Raw genomic sequence first — 19208 nt, forward strand, 5'->3', positions numbered from 1 at the left:
GCGTGGGAGGTCGTGTCTCACAAAGGTATACAAAATCATGAGAGGAATAGATCGGGTAGACGCACAGTTTCTTGCCCAGAGTAGGGGAATCGAGGATCAGAGGACACATGTTCAAGGTGAAAGGGAAAAGATTTAATAGTAATCCGAAGGGTAACGTTTACACACAAAAGGTGGTGGGTGTGATGAATAGAAATTCTGAATCAATGTTATAAGATTGTTCTGAAAGACAAAATGGTTGGCCAGGTAGACTGAAACAAAGGACATAAGATGGCTGCTGACCAGACTTGCTGGAACCGGCTGCAATTAAGGAAATCACAATGTCTTGCAATTACTGTGTAGTCATGAATAAAGGATCACAGGCCCAGTCTGACAAGATTGAGGAATACACAACCCCCCCCTAGCCAGAAAGACTAAGGAATGTACTGGTCTGAGATTATGCGTGGTTCCTCTAACATCCCCTTATATGGACATACTTGGTTTCCTGTATTCTCCCAACGTGTTGGTCCTTTGATCGGGGGGAATGTGGGAGGTGCTAAACGGTGGCATTAACATATAAAGAGCCTTGCAATTAAGGGCAGGCAGCTTGACTCTTTGCCAGGTTGTAACCTGTGTGGAGATTCCTGCTCAATAAAACGTACGTTTAAAGCAACCCTGGTGCCTGGTCGATTATTGTCGAAACAACCGATGTGAGAGAGAAACGTGAATCAACATTTTGGGAGAGAGGACACCCAAACCAGGGACAATACGGACAGCCTGGACAGCAAGGCCAACAAGGACCCCGAGGAGGGTACCCAGGTCCCTCTCCCTCCTTCCAAGGAATACACCAAAACCCCTTTGAAAATTGACCACCAAAGATGCTGTCGATATCCCCCACAAGGAGGAATGACAGTATCCCGGAGCCACACCTGAAGATGACAGTTAATAATGAATCACACTCCTTCCTTGTTGATACCGGAGCAACTGTTTCATCAGTACAATGTTCCTTAGCCCTCCAGACTACTGGACAGCATGAAATGTTACAAGGCTTTGGTGGAATTCCACACCCTTATCCCCTAACTGTACCAGTGCCTGTCCAATATGAAGGAATCCGCATTATGCACCAATTTGTGGTGACTAACAATCTGGACATTAATGTTTTGGGACGAGACCTACTTTGTCGACTACAGCTTCTGCTTGTATGTCAGCCGCATTCCATAGAGGTTGAACACGCTCAACATCGACAGTGCTATCAGCATCGAACACCCCAATGGTGGAGCCTGGACTTGGAGATTTGGGCAAAATGTTGATCAAAGGACCAACACGTTGGGAGAATACAGGAAACCAAGTATGTCCATATAAGGGGATGTTAGAGGAACCACGCATAATCTCAGACCAGTACATTCCTTAGTCTTTCTGGCTAGGGGGGGGTTGTGTATTCCTCAATCTTGTCAGACTGGGCCTGTGATCCTTTATTCATGACTACACAGTAATTGCAAGACATTGTGATTTCCTTAATTGCAGCCGGTTCCAGCAAGTCTGGTCAGCAGCCATCTTATGTCCTTTGTTTCAGTCTACCTGGCCAACCATTTTGTCTTTCAGAACAATCTTATAACATTGATTCAGAATTTCTATTCATCATTCCCCCCTTTTGCCATTCTTATGGCAACACTCATAGTCCATTTAAAAGTCCCATTCGCCGAATCTCGTAACCTTCTAGTTCCCTGGCCAAGGCTTCTTGGACCGTCTGACCTTTATCCCCCAATTCTCCTTCCTCACTCACTTCATCGTTTTCGCTGTCGTTGGGGAATGGTAACAGTCTCTCCTGCTCACGCTGTAAGATCATCATTCGTACAGAACTTTTAGCTTCCTCGGGGGTGGTCCCCAAACCCGATAAAGCCACCATTAATCGGGCTATGATACACTTTACAATAGCAATCCCCACAAATAAGCAAGTAACTACTATAGCAGCATAGATGGCAATGCTGATGATCCAGTTGTATACTCCCCCTAATCCCCAATTCCCCCATCCCTGGTTTTCATTTATTCCATCCAAAAAGGTGGTAATCTCTTTCTGGTGTTGTGTGATGTTGCTAGTCCGGTCTTGAACCCCCATCATACATTTCCCTTTTATGACGGTACAGGTCCCCCCTTCTCTAGCCAATAAGTAATCGAGCGCATATCTATTTTGTAGGGAAAACATCCTCATTTCGGCCATCTGGGTTTTTACTGCCTCCAAGGCTCCAGTTGTTGCATTGCCCAGAATTGTCAGGCCACAAACAAGGTAATTTCGGTTTTTGGCTGCTTCACCTCCACCCACTCCTCCCATGGTTAGCATGCTTAATAATCCCCATCCAATGGCATGTCCGTGGGTAGCTCCCCTAACCCCTGGATTTCTCCATTGCGCGCAAAACTCGGCTGACACTGTCCTTCGACGAACCCGAGCCATGGGTTTAGTCCATTGCTCGGGACAAGGTACTGTGGTTGGCACCAATGCTCCAACTGCCACGTTCTTGGGGAAAGGGGGTTTTAGGACATTGGTTCCTTTCCCATTAAAGAAAAAGTAATATCCTTCCTCCGTATATAATGATCCATTACAGCCCCTTCGGGTATTAATGACTTCTCCCCCTCCAGACCAGTCCCTCCACGCTTCACTGATCCCATTGCTATAACTAGGGATTGGCAGGTGATGGGATCCTACTGTCAGATGGGTCCCGTTGGCCCATCCACACAACAACTGAAATCCAGCATTTACGGGGATACAGTCCTTAGACACCTGACATTGGACTCCATTATAGGTAAGGTTACATGTGGAGCCATGAACGGGCCCTTGCAGAGCGCAAGTGAGGTTATTTTTAACATTTATGACTATACACCCGTGTCCTTGGTTACTAAAACAATTTTCATATTGCCTGTTGTCATTATTGGTGGTGAAGTTACATGGCCTAGCCGGTGCTCTTGACGCCGTCCTAGATCCATTGTAGCAAATGTCGTAGGAGTGGTTATTGTTCTTAGGGAGCGGTAAGCAGTTGGCCGGTGGAGCGAGAAGCCTATCATAGTTGATGCTGACGGGTTTAACAGGGACCGTTTTTTTTTCCTGGCACTTCACCAGTCGTTCAGTTCTGCCCCATGCAGGGGATGGGGTAAACAGGGAGGTAACTGATGTCATTTGTGGATAACAAACCACCTGCCCCTTCCCGAATAGCTCGTTGTGTGCCTGGATGAATAAATTGGAGTTTTCTCGTTCCCCTCTCTTTCCTCGTTTGTTCCGTCCGTATTCAGTCTTTGTCCATTTCCAGCCGAAACCGATTAACCCTGCAGTGGTCGCCACACATATTAATGCCACGAAGACCCTCATCTCAGCGATTTATTTCGTATCTGGGAAGACAAGGGAGGAAAAAAAAGAACGTGCAATCTCATGGCAAAATTAATTCGTGCCCTGCTTCCCGTGGACTGGATCCCCCTCCCTGACCTCGACCTCCCCCCTTTGCTTGGTGTCACCAACCACTTTGCAATGGACCTCCCCCCTTTGCTTGGTGTCACCAACCACTTTGCAATGGTGCAGATGCACCCACGCCGATCGTCCTTCTACCTTTACCGCGGTGGGGGTGGTGAGGAGAACCTGGAAGGGGCCCAACCATCGAGGAGAAAGGGTGTCCTTACGAACCCAATTCTTAATCAACACATAAGAACCCGGGGTGATCTTTATTGATAGCGGCAATGAAGTGAGGGCCGTTATCCGAACTGATGGTGTTTGGAACCCCGAAACGAGGAACAACCTGCCGTAATAAAATAGACACCACCGTAGAGGCAGTGCAATCAGTGGTTGGAAAGGCTTCAATCCACCTAGAAAACACATCAACAATAACAAGTACATGTTTATAACACTGACACTTAGGCAAATCAATAAAATCCATCTGCAAGGTTTCAAACGGAGCAGTAGGTAATGGAGTACGACCCGTGCCTCTGGCAGACAACTCCTTTACCAGGGTTGTGTGTAGCACAGGTGAGGCACCGTGCACTAGTTTGGGCTGCCAAAACCTTAAGTCGAGGATGCCACCATGCCTGTAAGAGAGCGTCTACTAGCAAGGTGGCCCCACAGTGAGTGGCTAAATGTAGGCAATCAACGACCCAGGTCGCTAACTGGTCTGTCATACAGGTCTGTCCGGCCGGCGTGAGCCACAATCCAGAGTCAGCCTTCCGACAGCCCAGCTGCTCCCATTCCATTATAACATTAGCAGAGGCGTCCCCCTGTAAGAGCAATACATCATTTATGGTTGGCATAGGTTTCTCAGATTCAGACGAGCCCATATAAAGGCTTTTCACCTGCCTCATCATACTACCCACCACTTTAAATCTACCGCGTGAAGCACACTTAGCCGCATCGTCAGCCAACCTGTTACCGATTTGGACTGGGGATTCTCCTGTCGTGTGGGCCGCACATTTGATTACGGCTACCGCAGAGGGCAGGAGGATAGCATTCAACAGGTCAGAGACCAGGATCTGATTGGCAATCTTATGGCCCGTCGAGGTGAGGAATCCCCTGTTTTTCCATAACTGTCCGAAATCGTGAACGACTCCAAATGCGTATCGGGAGTCGGTGTAAATATTGACGGAGTGCCCCTCTGCGAGGACACAGGCTCGGGTGAGGGCAAACAACTCGGCCTGCTGAGCTGAAAACGGAGGGTCAAAACTGCCACAATCCAGCAAGGTTCCATCTTGCTTAACTACCGCAAAGCCTGACAGACGGCGTCCCTGCTCGTTGATGGACGAACTTCCATCAGTATAGAGGATCAAATCTGGAGAGGCTAGAGGTTGATCGCTAAGGTCAGGGCGCGGACTTGTATCCGCGAGAATAGCCTCCAAGCAGTTATGGTCGCATGGAGCGAGGAGATCAGGAGGAGAGCAGAGAAACGCAGCAGGGTTGATAGTGGTGCAGTGCCGGAACTGTAGCTTGGGATTATTCAACAGGTAGATCTCATATTTATTTTGTCTGGCTGAGGTCAAATGCTGGGTCTGGAGTTGTCCCAGTAGGGCGGTCACAGAGTGGGAGGAATATACGGTAATGTCCTGCTGGAGAGTCAGGTTGGCGGCCGACTGAAGACTATTGTTAAAACCTGTGTACAATGGGGATACCCCAGTGCCACAGGGTCCAACTTGGATGAATAATACGCCACTGGTCGGTGCTTATCCCCATGCAGCTGGGTCAAAACCGCAGTGGCACATTCACCCAGGACGGTACAATAGAGCTGAAAAGGTCTATCATACAGGGGTCGCCCCAGCGCAGGAGCCTTCTGCAGGGCCTCTCTTAGATTATTGAACGCTGTCAAGGCTTCACCTGACAATACAAAGGTACTTTCCTCACTGGTGTAAGGGGTCAGGTGCTTTATGTCCAGGGCCACATTCGGAATCCACTGACGGCAGTAGTTGATCATTCCCAGCCACTGTCGCATTCCCCCTGGCTGACGTGGGGGGGGCTGTTCTGTAAATGGGGTCTGTGCGGCCCTCGTCCAACCGACGGCCTTCTGCCGAGATTATGACTCCGAGGAATTTCACCTCCTTTTGTCCAACATGTACTTTGGAGGGGGACACAACGTATCCCAATGTCTTTACAAAGTTCAACAACAAAATTATAGCTTCCCTATTCTGCTCCTCCGTTTCACTGGCCACTAAAAGGTCATCGACGTACTGGATCAATGCAGACCCCTCAGGTAACTGCAGGTTTTGTAATTGCTGCTGCAGACAACGAGAAAATAGGGTCGGTGAGTTTACAAAGCCCTGTGGCAATCTGGTCCATGTGTACTGTTGTCCATTATAGGTGAATGCAAACAGGTACTGACAGTCCGGATGTAAAGGAATCGAGAAAAAGGCATGTTGGAGATCCACCGATCCAAAGACTGTTGCTTTAGCCGGGATGGTAGCAAGAATATGTGCTGGGTTAGGAACAAGAGCATGTAATGGTTGTACTATGGCATTGATGGCCCGCAGGTCCTGGACTAGACGATACTGATTCGGTTTTCCTGGTTTTGGGACTGCGAGAATTGGTGTGTTGCAGCAGGACTGGCAGGTGATCAAGATACCTTGCTTCAATAGTCCTTTGAGTAACACGTCGATACAGGGTACGGCCTGGACTTTCAAGGGATATTGTTGTATAGATGGCATGGCTACACCGGGCTTGACCTTCACTAGGACTGGTTCAACATTTGTAAGTCCTACTTGAGTCTGATCATCCGCCCATACTTCCGGATCAGTAAATTCCACAATATCTCGGCCCTTATGGTGTCTCAAGGTACCCTCCTGAGTAGGTCGGGTGGGTGAATAGGTAATGGACAGGTCGGAGGTAACTTGCTGGGGGCCTTGGGTATTTTCATCTGATCCCTTCAAGGCCTGAAAAACCATTGGTCCGAGGTCTTTGGCGGTATATGGAAAGTATACTTTTAGCGTAAGATGAGGTGCGATGCCAGGACTTTGCCTCCAGTTGGACATAGATATCGACACGGCCAACGCTTCTCCTTCCCGACCGGTTACGGTAGCCAACTCGGTGATGGTCCACTGACTGCCCTCATGGGGCCCAAAGAATTGCTCCAGTTCCGAGTTGGATCCACTCGCATCATATGCAAGTGTGACATGGTGTTCTTGGTCCTCCAAGTCCAGGCTCCACCATTGGGGTGTTCGATGCTGATAGCACTGTCGATGTTGAGCGTGTTCAACCTCTATGGAATGCGGCTGACATACAAGCAGAAGCTGTAGTCGACAAAGTAGGTCTCGTCCCAAAACATTAATGTCCAGATTGTTAGTCACCACAAATTGGTGCATAATGCGGATTCCTTCATATTGGACAGGCACTGGTACAGTTAGGGGATAAGGGTGTGGAATTCCATCAAAGCCTTGTAACATTTCATGCTGTCCAGTAGTCTGGAGGGCTAAGGAACATTGTACTGATGAAACAGTTGCTCCGGTATCAACAAGGAAGGAGTGTGATTCATTATTAACTGTCATCTTCAGGTGTGGCTCCGGGATACTGTCATTCCTCCTTGTGGGGGATATCGACAGCATCTTTGGTGGTCAATTTTCAAAGGGGTTTTGGTGTATTCCTTGGAAGGAGGGAGAGGGACCTGGGTACCCTCCTCGGGGTCCTTGTTGGCCTTGCTGTCCAGGCTGTCCGTATTGTCCCTGGTTTGGGTGTCCTCTCTCACTTCCTCGTCTTTCTCCTTGCTGATTATCGCTTGGACAATCTCGGCGTACGTGACCTTTGCCTCCACATTCATAACAAATCAGGGGTTTTCTTGGTCCCCATCCTATTCCTCCAGATGGCCGCTGGTTGTTCCCTCCGCGGGGTGCATATGGTGGCCCGTACGGGGAGACATTAGGTCCGTTCGGATGTCCCCAAAGGAAAGGGTACGTATTGTGCTGGCTATCCATCCATACCGGAACGCAGGACTGGTGCTCCTTCTGGTATCCTCGAGTCTCCGCGTGCGGAGGTCCTTTGGGTTTTGGCGGCTGCTCTCGGGTGATAACATATTCCGTCTTTACCTTTGCTGGTGGATCCCCAGCTTCTCCTCTCTTCCATAATGCACATACGGCGCGGCACATATCAGGGGTGGTCATGCCGGTCCAATTTAGATTATTAGTCTTAACGCTGGTACCGACGCCGTCGGGCAAGCAGAGCATTAGTGTAGCACAGAACTGGGGAGATTGCTGACCGGTGTTAAAGTTCTGGTCCCCAGCATGCGAGCCATACACATCCTTAAATCTTTCCAAGAAGTCCTCGGGGTCCTCATTTCGCTTGGGTTTCTGATCCAGTACCTTGGGCAAGTCAATAGGTTTTCTCAGGGTCGCTTCGAGGGCCGCCAGGAGTAGGGTCTTCCGCTGTTCATCTCCGGCAACTCCCGGGTGCACGGCTTCCATAGCAGCGTGGTTATTGTACCCCAGCTGGGCGAGGAACTTGCCCCACTGCGTTCGATTCAGGGATTGTCTGACCAGACTCCAGGCGTCTAAAGAGACGGCTTGGTAGGCGTCCAACATGTTGCCGATGAACTCGACAAATCGTCCTGGGCACTTGACTTTGTCTGGTGCCCCATTCAGGATTATCAACATATCGTTTGGTTTCCACGGAGCATACACCTGGATGGTCGCAGGGGGCCCTCCTGCTACAACGGCCACTCCGGCAGCTGCGGGATTCGGGACTGTTCTCATTGGCATTTGTCTTGCGCGTGGGTAGTGCTTCTTCTTCCTAGCCCTTCTAGCCTCTTCCTCCCTTCTCTCGTCTCTGTCTTCAGATGCCGTGTCCCCTTCACTCTCCCATTCGTTATTATCGTCGGAGGTTGAAAAGGTGGAGCTGGAGGGGGATTGTGTTCGCCGCTGTGCCATATTCTTTTTGTTTTTGTTCCGGGGGTTCAGTTTAGTTCTGCCTCCCACGGAGTCAGTGGATTGTGGGGCACCAGGTGAGTATGGAGGGGGTCGGCCTGCGGGGGGGGCACTAGGGACACTAGGGACAACTGTCGTCCTGGTGGTCTCCCCTGAATGGGACCGTCCTCTGGGGTTCAGCGAGGGTACGGGAGATTTGGAAACTGGTATCTGGGAAGAGCGAGTTTTAATCTTGGATCGGGTAGCAGGATTTGGAGCAGCGGACACAGGACTGTCAACGGGGGCAGGCTGGTTCAACGGGGGTGCTCCACGGACTCCCCAAGGATAATCCTCTACCTCCTCCTCGTCATCACCTCCCAAATCTATGCCAGCCACCGACTTACGTAAGTCTTTATCTACCTTGGCCATATTTTCTCTCTCTCTCTCCTGACGATCCTTACTTTCTTTAGCATGCCTGCATTCCTGTTTTAATACTGTCACTGACTTCTCCTGACCCCCCTCGGTCAGGGGTATTCCTAGTTTCAAGGCATTACTCTGCCAACTGGCCGTTAAAGACCGTGCCTTTTCTTTGTTATAATGATCGATCCACAACTGAATGGCCTTTTTATATATTTTTTTTTATCCGTTCTCCATATTACACTTTGGGCTCTGGATAACACACTCATATCCTTGGAACCCCCTTCAGGCCATTCATCCTTCCCCAGTTTATGAATGAGTCCTCCCGACATACGCCTAAAGGTCTCCTCCATTTCTGGATGCAAGAAACATAGCTGATGTGATGGCCGGTCTGGGTGACAACTGGTGTCCATACCATTACCCATTTTTAAACTTATTACTATTACACACAATATTTCAGGGTTAACCGCGAGTCCTTGGTTCCTCCGTATCTCACTCGGTCACTTCAATTCCTGACCTTCGCGTGGAGGATTTCCTCTCTTAACAACCAGTCTAAGGCGGACTTTCTGTGAGATACGGAGGTACTTTGGTCTCGGCTAACATACTTGCAATACTTGCTAGACTCTTTCAGGGTTAAAACCTAGGGGCCCTTGGTTCCTCCGTACTAGTTCTCACTCGGCCACTTTCAGGGTTAAAGTCCTTGGTTCCGTCGTATCTCACTCGGACTTTCTGTGAGATATGGGGGTACCTTGGTCTCAGTTAACGTCCTCAATACTAGTTAACTTTATTACACAAATATCACAAACAAAATTTCAGGGTTTAACCGTGAGTCCCTGGTTCCGTCGTATCTCACTCGGCCACTTTAAAGTGGACTTTCTGTGAGATATGGGGGTACCTTGGTCTCGGTTAACAATCAATACTTGCTAACTCTTTCAGGGTTAACCTAGCCCCGAGCTCCGGCTAACACTTGCTACTCTTTCAGGGTTAACCTAGAGCCTTGGTTCCTCCGTATCTCACTCGGCCACTTTAAGTGGGTTTTTCTGTGGAGATATGGGGGTTCCTCCGTATCTCAACTCAGGGCGAGTCCACTTTAAAGGAGGACTTTCAGTGTGAGACTTTATGTGGGGTACGGAGGTACTTGGTCTCGGTTAACACTCAACACTTGTTAACTCTTTCAACTAGTTAACTTCCTATACACAGTGCACTCCTCTTATATACCGTCTACGGTCCCCCTCTACGGGGTGTTTTATCCGCTCGATCAGACTAGGATAATCCTCGAGACGGCCCTATCCCCGTGCCCACAACCGGAATGTTCGGATGTCGTCCCACCAACTGACGCAAGTCAGCGAATTACCCTGCTACGCCGGGATACGAGGAAGGACCAAGAGGAGATTTAACTAAATCTACTCACTTGGCTGCGCACCCTTCACATCGATCCCGTCGCCCAGTGGATTCACTCGCCGGCTCGATCAGTCGCTGGTTGACATCCCACTTCTGACACCAAATGTTGATTCACGTTTCTCTCTCACATCGGTTGTTTCGACAATAATCGACCAGGCACCAGGGTTGCTTTAAACGTACGTTTTATTGAGCAGGAGTCTCCACACAGGTTACAACCTGGCAAAGAGTCAAGCTGCCTGCCCTTAATTGCAAGGCTCTTTATATGTTAATGCCACCGTTTAGCACCTCCCACATTCCCCCGATCAAAGAACCAACACGTTGGAAGAATACAGGAAACCAAGTATGTACATATAAGGGGATGTTAGAGGAACCACACATAATCTCAGACCAGTACATTCCTTAGTCTTTCTGGCTAGGGGGGGAGGTTGTGTATTCCTCAATCTTGTCAGACTGGGCCTGTGATCCTTTATTCATGACTACACAGTAATTGCAAGACAGTGTGTATTCCTTAATTGCAGCCGGTTCCAGCAATTCTGGTCAGCAGCCATCTTATGTCCTTTGTTTCAGTCTACCTGGCCAACCATTTTGTCTTTCAGAACAATCTTATAACATTGATTCAGAATTTCTATTCATCATTATGACACCCAGGTCTCGTTGCATCTCCCCTTTTCCTAATCGGCCACCATTCAGATATCTTGTTCCTTTTTAATTAATATGGCTGTATGTAATTCAAATATCACTGTAATTGGTGCATGTGACAGTAAATATGGATTGAACTAACTCTCTTGAAAACATCCAGTGAATTGGCCTCCACTGTTTTCTGTGGCAGGGAATTCCACAGATTCACAACTCTCGTTTTTCGTGAAAACGTTTTTCCTCATCTCAGTCCTATACAACCTGCCCGTTATTCTTAAATGGTGGCCCCAGTTTCTGATAATATCCTAGTTATATAATTAATTGTAACGTAAGTTGTTTTATTAAGTAAAGATTAATTTGGCTTCTTTGGGTTTTGGGTTCTGAAACTTTGTAATTCTGTGCTGTAGATGAGCTGGGTGAAATTGGAGGCCAGCATTCAAACTGCATCCAAGCTGCTTCCTGTTGTGCCCAATCAAAAAATATTGACAGCAGTGGGAGAGGATGTGTTTCCTGAGAAGGTGCTGGCTTCTGTCAACAGAAGCCTTGAGAGAAGATGTGTTTCCTTTGGAGTTGGGTCTCTGTAACCAGGAACTTCTGTGGGTAATTGATACAGATCCTTAAACATTGTTTAAGAAGGTACTGCAGATGATAGACCTTTGACTAAGTTCCTGTTGTTTGGGGGTTTGTAACTAAAGTTTGTGATCAAAATAACCATAGCATGAGGAGTATTATGTCAGTGTCAAGAATGCTTTGAATGGGTATACTCTGGGATTGATGTGTTAGACATCATTGCTCCAACTATGTATAGACATGTGACTACGTTTCCAAAATACTATAAAAAAGATGCTGTATATCTTTGTTCATTAGAGTGATGGCCCAGGAGTGTTAAGTATGTGTTGCATACTTGACTTCGTATCACCTGGCACTCTCGCCGGCTAAATGATCAGTAAAGCTTGTGTTGGTTGATCTAACTTATTGTGAGTTGACTGTTTTAAGAAATGGACCTCAACAGTTCTGGACTCCCCCAACATGGGGAACATGTTTCCTGCATCTACCCTGTCCAATCCCTCACTAATTTTATACGATTCTATAAGATACCCGCTCATCCTTCTGAATTCCATTGAATACAAACCCAGTCGACCCATTCTTTCAACATATGTCAGTCCCGCCATCATCATCATTTCCTGAGAAGGTTGGCATTTTCTTTCATTATTGATAACACAACATGAATTCCGAAGAACAGTCAGGTCAGGAAAAACGTGCTTCATTTGTTAGGCAAGGCACAAATGCGTCAAGACTTTCTTTTACATATCCCCGATCCTAATTCCAAGACTTTCCCATTGGCTATATGTCTTATCAATAAGAGACGGTTTAAATAAAGGGTTATTCGCTATTGGCATTAACAATGATAGATTTCTTAATTTTAAAGATAATTTTATTTGTTTCCAAATTCTTATTGTACCATATATAATTGGGTTCTTCTTATATATTGTGTTATTCAGTTTTTTGGGGGAGAAGAGGATCGTTCCTATATTACAAGGATGGCAATCCTCCTTCTCCATTTTTATCCATTCTCTGTTGGGTACAACTATCCAACCAATAAATCATATTCTTAATATGCACTGCCCAGTAATGAGAAGTAATGCACTGCCCGAGATGAGAAGAACATTTTTCACACAGAGAGTGGTGAATCTCTGGAACTCTCTGCCACAGAGGGTAGTTGAGGCCAGTTCATTGGCTATATTTAAGAGGGAGTTAGATGTGGCCCTTGTGGCTAAGGGGATCAGAGGGTATGGAGAGAAGGCAGGTACGGGATACTGAGTTGGATGATCAGCCATGATCATATTGAATGGCGGTGCAGGCTCGAAGGGCCGAATGGCCTACTCCTGCACCTAATTTCTATGTTTCTATGTAATACATAAAATTCGGAAGTGAAAGTCCCCCGACCTCTTTTGGTTTACATAAGTGTTTTTTTGTGATTCTATGTGATCTATTGTCCCAAATATAATTAGTAATATTAGAGTCTAATTTTTTTTTTAAATATTTTGGTATATATACCGATATAGACTGAAATAGGTATAGTAATTGTGGTAGGAAGATCATTTTTATTGCATTTATTCTACCTAATAGTGATAAGGGAAGTGTTTTCCAAAATTTAATCAGCGTATTAAGTTTATTTAATAAAGGTATGAAATTAGCGTTGAATAATGCTTTATATTTTCTAGTAATCTGAATACCCAAATATTTTAAATTTTTCTGTTGCGATTTTAAAGGGGAACTTCAATAAGTGTGTAGGTTCTTGAGGTTTTAGTCATGATTTCACTTTTATTCCAGTTTATTCTATATCCAGAAAAAGACCCAAATTCCTCTATTAAGTTTAATCAATTTGGTATGCTCGTTTGTGACTTTGTAATACATAAAAGTTTATCGTCTGCATATAATGAGATTTTATTCTTTGAGTCCCTGGTATTATAGCCCTGAATATTCGGATGAATTCTTATACTTTCAGCCAGGGGTTCTATCATAAGGGCAAATAGCAGGGGTGATAATGCACATCCCTGCCTATTACCCCTTGATAGTTTAAATTTTTGAGATAACATGTTATTAGTTAAAATTCTTGCCATCGGTTTATTCTTGCCATCGAAGATATGTACGAAATGGGAAACCTACTATCATTCCAACAATTACAATTAAAATTTAAATTGAAAAACAACCAATATTTTAAATATCTTCAGATTTGCGATTTCATGAAAAAATATATACAAGAATATCAAAAAATAACCTCTGAAGTATTGGAAGAAGCAATGAATATTGAAGCTGCCTCACAAAAATTAATATCATATTTATATAATAGTATTCTAAATATAGACCTACCATCGACAGAGGTACTTAGAGAAGAGTGGGAACGGGAATTAATGATAAAAATCACGAAGGTTACATGGGAAAAATACGATATATATTCACAAATGTTCAATTAATGTAAGACATAATCTAATTCAATTTAAAATTGTACATAGATTATATTATTCAAAAACAAGATTGAACAAATTTTATCCAAATATATCCGCCACTTGTGATAAATGTCTAGCCCAAAAGGCAACTATAACACACTCCTTAGTTTCCTGCATAAAACTTTATAGATTTTGGAATGATATTTTTTGAAATATTTACAAAATTATTCAAGACAAGAATGGAACCTAATAATGAAATGATTATATTTGGCGTAATGGAAGATGGGAATAAATTGAACACATCTCAAAATCTATTCTTTAACTATGGTTTAATAATGGCAAAACAATTAATACTTAAATTTTGGAAGTGTACATCAATACCAACGCTTAAAATGTGGATTGCAAGTATGTTGGACACCGCTCATCTTGAGGAAATGCAGTTCCTCCTGATGATAAATCGGACCAATTCATAACGAGTTGGTCTCCATTCGTCGTTTTTTTGGAATCATATGGTGCAACACAATTGTAAAAAATAACTGTTTCAGGACTGGACGAGGGTTGGTCAAGATTATAAATAATGATCTCCTTTTTTTTATTTTATTTTCTTTTTTCTATTTTCTCTTTCTCAACTTTCTTCATTTACTCGTTTTCTTTCTTCACACACTATATATTTCACATCTTTCTATCCTTTACTATCTAACTTATTTTTCTTATTCTAATTTTTTTCAATGTAACAAAAAAAAAAGAAGTTGTACATAAAATGTATTATGAAAATATATATTATGCACTTTGGTGCCATATGACTGTACTTACTTCTAATAAAATAAAAAAATAAATAAATAAAAAACTTTCTTTTAAAAAAGCCACTTTCAAATGCTTTTAATTGTTTGAGCCAGTGGAAGCCAGCTGGTACTGTGAGCAGTCGGCTGTGTGCAGCTTGGCTCACTTTTGCATTTTCACTTGGGTACAGTATGAATGAGAAGATGCTGGTACTGTTGCTTGTCTGCTCCTCGACAGGGCCAAGGAGGGCTTATATTAGGAACACTTCTCCATCCGTTCCCCACCACGGATGGCTGACCTGCTGAGTTCTACCGGCACTTTGGAGGGGAATGGCCAGGCGACGTGTCGGGTCTGGACCATTCTATATGGACTCGTGGAGGGTATGGGGGGGGGGGGGGGGGGGGGGGGGGGGGGGGGGGGGGGGGGGGGGGGGGGGGGGGGGGGGGGGGGGGAAGCTGGAAAATAGAGTTGGGGTCGGGACAGACTTCAGGATTTCATTTGGATGAGGGGAGTCTCCTCAAATTGGAGAATTTTGTGTTCATGTCATTGGGCTGTATGGAACAGATAGGTGACGTTTCAGAGTGCTGGAGTAACTCAGCGGGTCAGGCAGCATGTGTGGAGACGCGACGGTCGCCGGCGTGCACCCGCTGGTGGGACAGCAGAAAGGTGGAGCGGGTGAAGCCCTTGCCGCACTGGGCGCAGGTATAGGGGCGCATGCGGGTGTGGGTGCGCTGGTGTTCCAGCAAGCTGCTGGAGTCGTTGAAGCCCTTGCCGCACTGGGTGCAGGTGTAGGGGCGCTCGCCGGCGATACGGAGTTGGATGATCAGCCATGAGAATATTGAATGGCGGTGCAGGCTCGAAGGGCCGAATCGCCTACTCCTGCACATATTGTCTATGTTTCCATGAATGGACAGACGACGTTTTGAGTCAGGACCCTTCTTCAGACTGATTGGAGAGGGTGGGGGGAGGAAGCTGGAAAAGAGAGATGGGGGCTGGACAAAGCCTGGCAAGTGATAGGTGGATACAAAATGCTGGAGTAACTCAGCGGGACGGGCAGCATCTCTAGAGAGAAGGAATGGGTGATGTTTCAGGTTAAGACCCTTCTTCAGAAGTGATAGGTGGATATGGGTGAGGGAGACACAAGAAACTGCAGAAGCTGCCAGAGGAGGTAGTTGAGGCTGGGACTATCCCAACGTTTAAAAAACAGATATAGACAGGTACATAGATAGGCCAAGTTTGGAGGGATATGGACCAAATGCAGGCAGGTGAGACTAGTGCAGCCGGGACATGTTGGTCGGAGTGGGCAGGTTGGGCCAAAGGTCCTGTTTCCACACTGTATCACTCTATGTTTATAACACAAAGTGCTGGAGTAACTCAGCGGGTCAGGCAGCATCCGTGGAGAACATGGATAGGTGACGTGTCACAGAGTGCTGGAGTAACTCAGTCTGGGTCAGGCAGCATCTGTGGAGAACATGGATAGGTGACATTTCGGGTCGGGACCCTTCTTCAGACTGACACTATGTTAACAGATGAGGGGGTGATCGGCAGATGAGTGAAGTAAGTGACAGAGGCGAGGGAAAATAAGGAGATAAAAGGATGTGAGATAAGGAGAGAGGAATGTATATGTGCAGCTTTAAGGGACATTGGTCAGGTAGCATTTGGAGTATTGCATACAGTTCTGGTCACTCCATTACAGGACTGATGTGGAGGCTTTGGGGAAGGTGCAGAGATGGTTAACCAGAATGGTTTAAAAACAAGGAACTGCAGATGCTGGTTTACAAAAAAACACACAAAATGCTGGAGTAACTCAGAGGGACAGGCAGCATCTCTGGAGAGAAGGACTGGGTGACATTTCGGGTCGAGACTGAGGAGGGTCTCGACCAGAAACGTTACCCATTCCTTCCAGCATTTTGTGTTTACCTAAACAGCGCCTATCTATCCACGTGGCGGTGTGCCAGCAGGCTGGAGGAGCGGGCAAAGGCCTTGCCACAGAGCGGGCAGGTGAAGGGGCGCTGGCCGGTGTGGACTCGCCGGTGCTCCAGCAGGTGGTCAAGGCCTGTGATGCCTTTTCCACAGGACGGGCAGGGGAAGGGACGCTCACCGCTGTGGGTACGCCGGTGCTGCCACAGGCTGGACATGCGGGTGAAACCCTTGCCACACTCAGCGCACACAAAGGGTCTCACTCCGCTGTTGCTCACGCCACCCCCATGCTCTCTTCCCGCAGTGGGAGCAGCTGCTCGCCGACGTGGGCCCGCTGATGCTGCCGCAACCCCCGCGAGCTGTCAAACGACTCACCACAGTACGGGCAGTCGTAGGGCGGGCCACTGGTGTGCACGCGCTGGTGAGACAGGGTGTGGGAGACCATGGCAGGGCGCTCGCCGGCGTGGAGACGGTGACGCTGGTGGGCGGTCGCCGGCGTGAACCCGCTGGTGGGACAGCAGCCGAGTCAAGACTGGGTGAAGCCCTTGCCACACTGGGCGCAGGTGTAGGGGCGCTCGCCGGTGTGGGTGCGCTGGTGCAGCAGCAGGCTGCTGGAGTGGGTGAAGCCCTTGCCGCACTGGGCACAGGTGTAGGGGCGCTCGCCGGTGTGGGTGCGCTGGTGGTGCACCAGCAGGCTGCTGGAGTGGGTGAAGCCCTTGCCGCACTGGGCACAGGTGTAGGGGCGCTCGCCGGTGTGGGTGCGCTGGTGCATCAGCAGGCTGCTGGACTGGGTGAAGCCCTTGCCGCACTGGGCACAGGTGTAGGGGCGCTCGCCGGTGTGGGTGCGCTGGTGCTTCAGCAGGTTGCTGGACTGGGTGAAGCCCTTGCCGCACTGGGTACAGGTGTAGGGGCGCTCGCCAGTGTGCGTGCGCTGGTGCTTCAGCAGGCTGCTGGACTGGGTGTAGCCCTTGCCGCAGTCGCTGCAGATGTAAGGGCGCTCCGCAGTGTGCAGGCGCCGGTGCACCTTCAGGTCCTTGGGCGACTTGAAGCCTTTGCCGCAGTCGGAGCAGGTGAAGGGCCGCTCACTGCTGTGTACGTACTGGTGCTCCCGCAACCGCGACAACTGGGTAAAGCTCTTGCCGTATGTGGAGCAGCCATGGGGCCTCTTGCCCGTGTGAATCCGTCGGTGTGCCTCCAGGACAATGGCCGTCTTGAAACTCTTTTTGCACTCCGAGCAGACGAAGGGGTGTACTCCCATGTTTCGCTTCTCCATGTTGTGCCCCGTCATGTGGTCCTCCACCGAAGCTCAGCCCCTCGAAGCTCAGCCCGCACACCGAGCAGATGGGGGGCTCACCGGCACCCTCAATGGCCGCTCACGTCCCTGTCTCTCCGTCCACATCAACGGCTCCTAAACCCTGCAGGAGGGGAACACAGAGGGTCAACAAGCTGGCAAACAGGACATTACGAGCACATATTGAGTGTGTTTATGGCGGAGGAAACCGTTATATAATTCAGCGCGGCACACTGTCGCACTGGTACAGCTGCTGCCTCACCGCCAGAGACCAGCGACTGATCCTGACTACGGGAGCTGTCTGTGCGGAGTTTGTACGTTCTCCCCTTGCCCTGCGTGGATTTTTACTACGGGTGTTCCAGTTTCCTCCAACATTTCAAAGACGTTAAGGGTTGTAGATTAATCGGCCTCCGCAAAATAGCTAAATTGTCCCTAATGTGCGTGGGTTAGTGCTGGTGTACGGGGTGATCGCTGGTCAGCGCGGACTCCGTGGGCCGAAAAACCTGTTGTTTCCGCGATGCATCTCTAAACTAAACTAAACCAAAGAAGGGTGTCGACCCAAAACGCCACCCATTCCTTCTCTCCACAGATGCTGCCTGACCCGCTGAGTTGCTCCAGCACTTGGTCATAATAGTCATCGAGTGACACAGCGTGGAAAGAGGTCCTTCGGCCCAACTCGTATCTGCACTTCTAGATCCCTCGGCTCCACACATTCCCCCAGCACCCCGCCATTCACAGTGAAGATCCTGCCCTGGTTTGACTTCCTAAACTGCAACATGCTCCCCACCCCCAAACAATGTGACCTCCTCCCTGTGGCTCCCTGCCCCTTACCCCTTCCGCCTACTGCTCCTTACCCCCCTTTGCTCCCTCCTCCCTCCTCCCCACCCCCAAACAACGTGAACCCCCACCAGGCTCCCTACCCCTTGACTCACTTGACCCCCCTCTCTCTCCCCCCGTTCCCTGCCACCCCCCCCCAATCATCCCCCTCGGCAACAAACCCACTTCCCCTTGAACCCCCCCCTCCCTTTGCTCCCTGCTTCTCCCCGCTACTCACTTCACCCTTTTTCCAACCCCCTGACTCTCCCCCCCTCCCCACCCCCTCCTGTCTCTGACTCTCCCCTTATTCCTGCCCCTCTCCGCCTCCCCCCCCCCCCCCCCACTCTCTCTCTCTCTCTCTTCTCTCACCCCTCCTGACTCTTTCACGCTGCACCCCTCCCCACTCCCTCTCTCTGACCCTCTCCTCTTATTAGAAACATATAAAATAGGTGCAGGAGACCATTCGGCCCTTTGAGCCAGCACCGCCATTTCATTGTGATCATGGCTGATCGTCCCCTATCAATAACCCGTGCCTGCCTTCTCCCCATATCCCTTGACTCCACTAGCCCCTAGAGCTCTATCTAACTCTCTCTTCATTCCCTCCAGTGATTTGGCCTCCACTGCCCTCTGTGGCAGGGAATTCCACAAATTCACAACTCTCTGGGTGAAAACGT

The 19208-nt window shown here is 48.2% G+C and overlaps 2 protein-coding genes across 2 annotated transcripts; both read right to left on the bottom strand.

Moving 5' to 3' along the window:
* Positions 1–1195: 1195 nt before the first annotated feature.
* LOC129716080 (uncharacterized) lies at positions 1196–3892 on the bottom strand. Its single transcript, XM_055665958.1, has 2 exons — positions 3497–3892; positions 1196–3454 (listed from the first exon to the last, which is right to left on the bottom strand). Exon 2 carries the CDS (start codon positions 3332–3334, stop codon positions 1649–1651), a length of 1686 nt encoding a protein of 561 aa, XP_055521933.1. The 5' UTR covers positions 3335–3454; positions 3497–3892; the 3' UTR covers positions 1196–1648.
* A 13023-nt stretch (positions 3893–16915) lies between these two features.
* LOC129716081 (zinc finger protein 239-like) lies at positions 16916–18397 on the bottom strand. The gene has a single exon (XM_055665959.1). It carries the CDS (start codon positions 17713–17715, stop codon positions 16954–16956), a length of 762 nt encoding a protein of 253 aa, XP_055521934.1. The 5' UTR covers positions 17716–18397; the 3' UTR covers positions 16916–16953.
* Between the last annotated feature and the right edge of the window lie 811 nt (positions 18398–19208).

The sequence above is a fragment of the Leucoraja erinacea genome, unplaced genomic scaffold (genome assembly GCF_028641065.1).
Source record: "Leucoraja erinacea ecotype New England unplaced genomic scaffold, Leri_hhj_1 Leri_1659S, whole genome shotgun sequence".
Lineage (NCBI taxonomy): Eukaryota > Metazoa > Chordata > Chondrichthyes > Rajiformes > Rajidae > Leucoraja > Leucoraja erinaceus.

What these genes read in the sequence shown, in the direction of transcription:
- LOC129716080 (XM_055665958.1), bottom strand. Translation starts at nt 3,334, where the DNA reads ATGAGGGTCTTCGTGGCATTAATATGTGTGGCGACCACTGCAGGGTTA.
- LOC129716081 (XM_055665959.1), bottom strand. Translation starts at nt 17,715, where the DNA reads ATGACGGGGCACAACATGGAGAAGCGAAACATGGGAGTACACCCCTTC.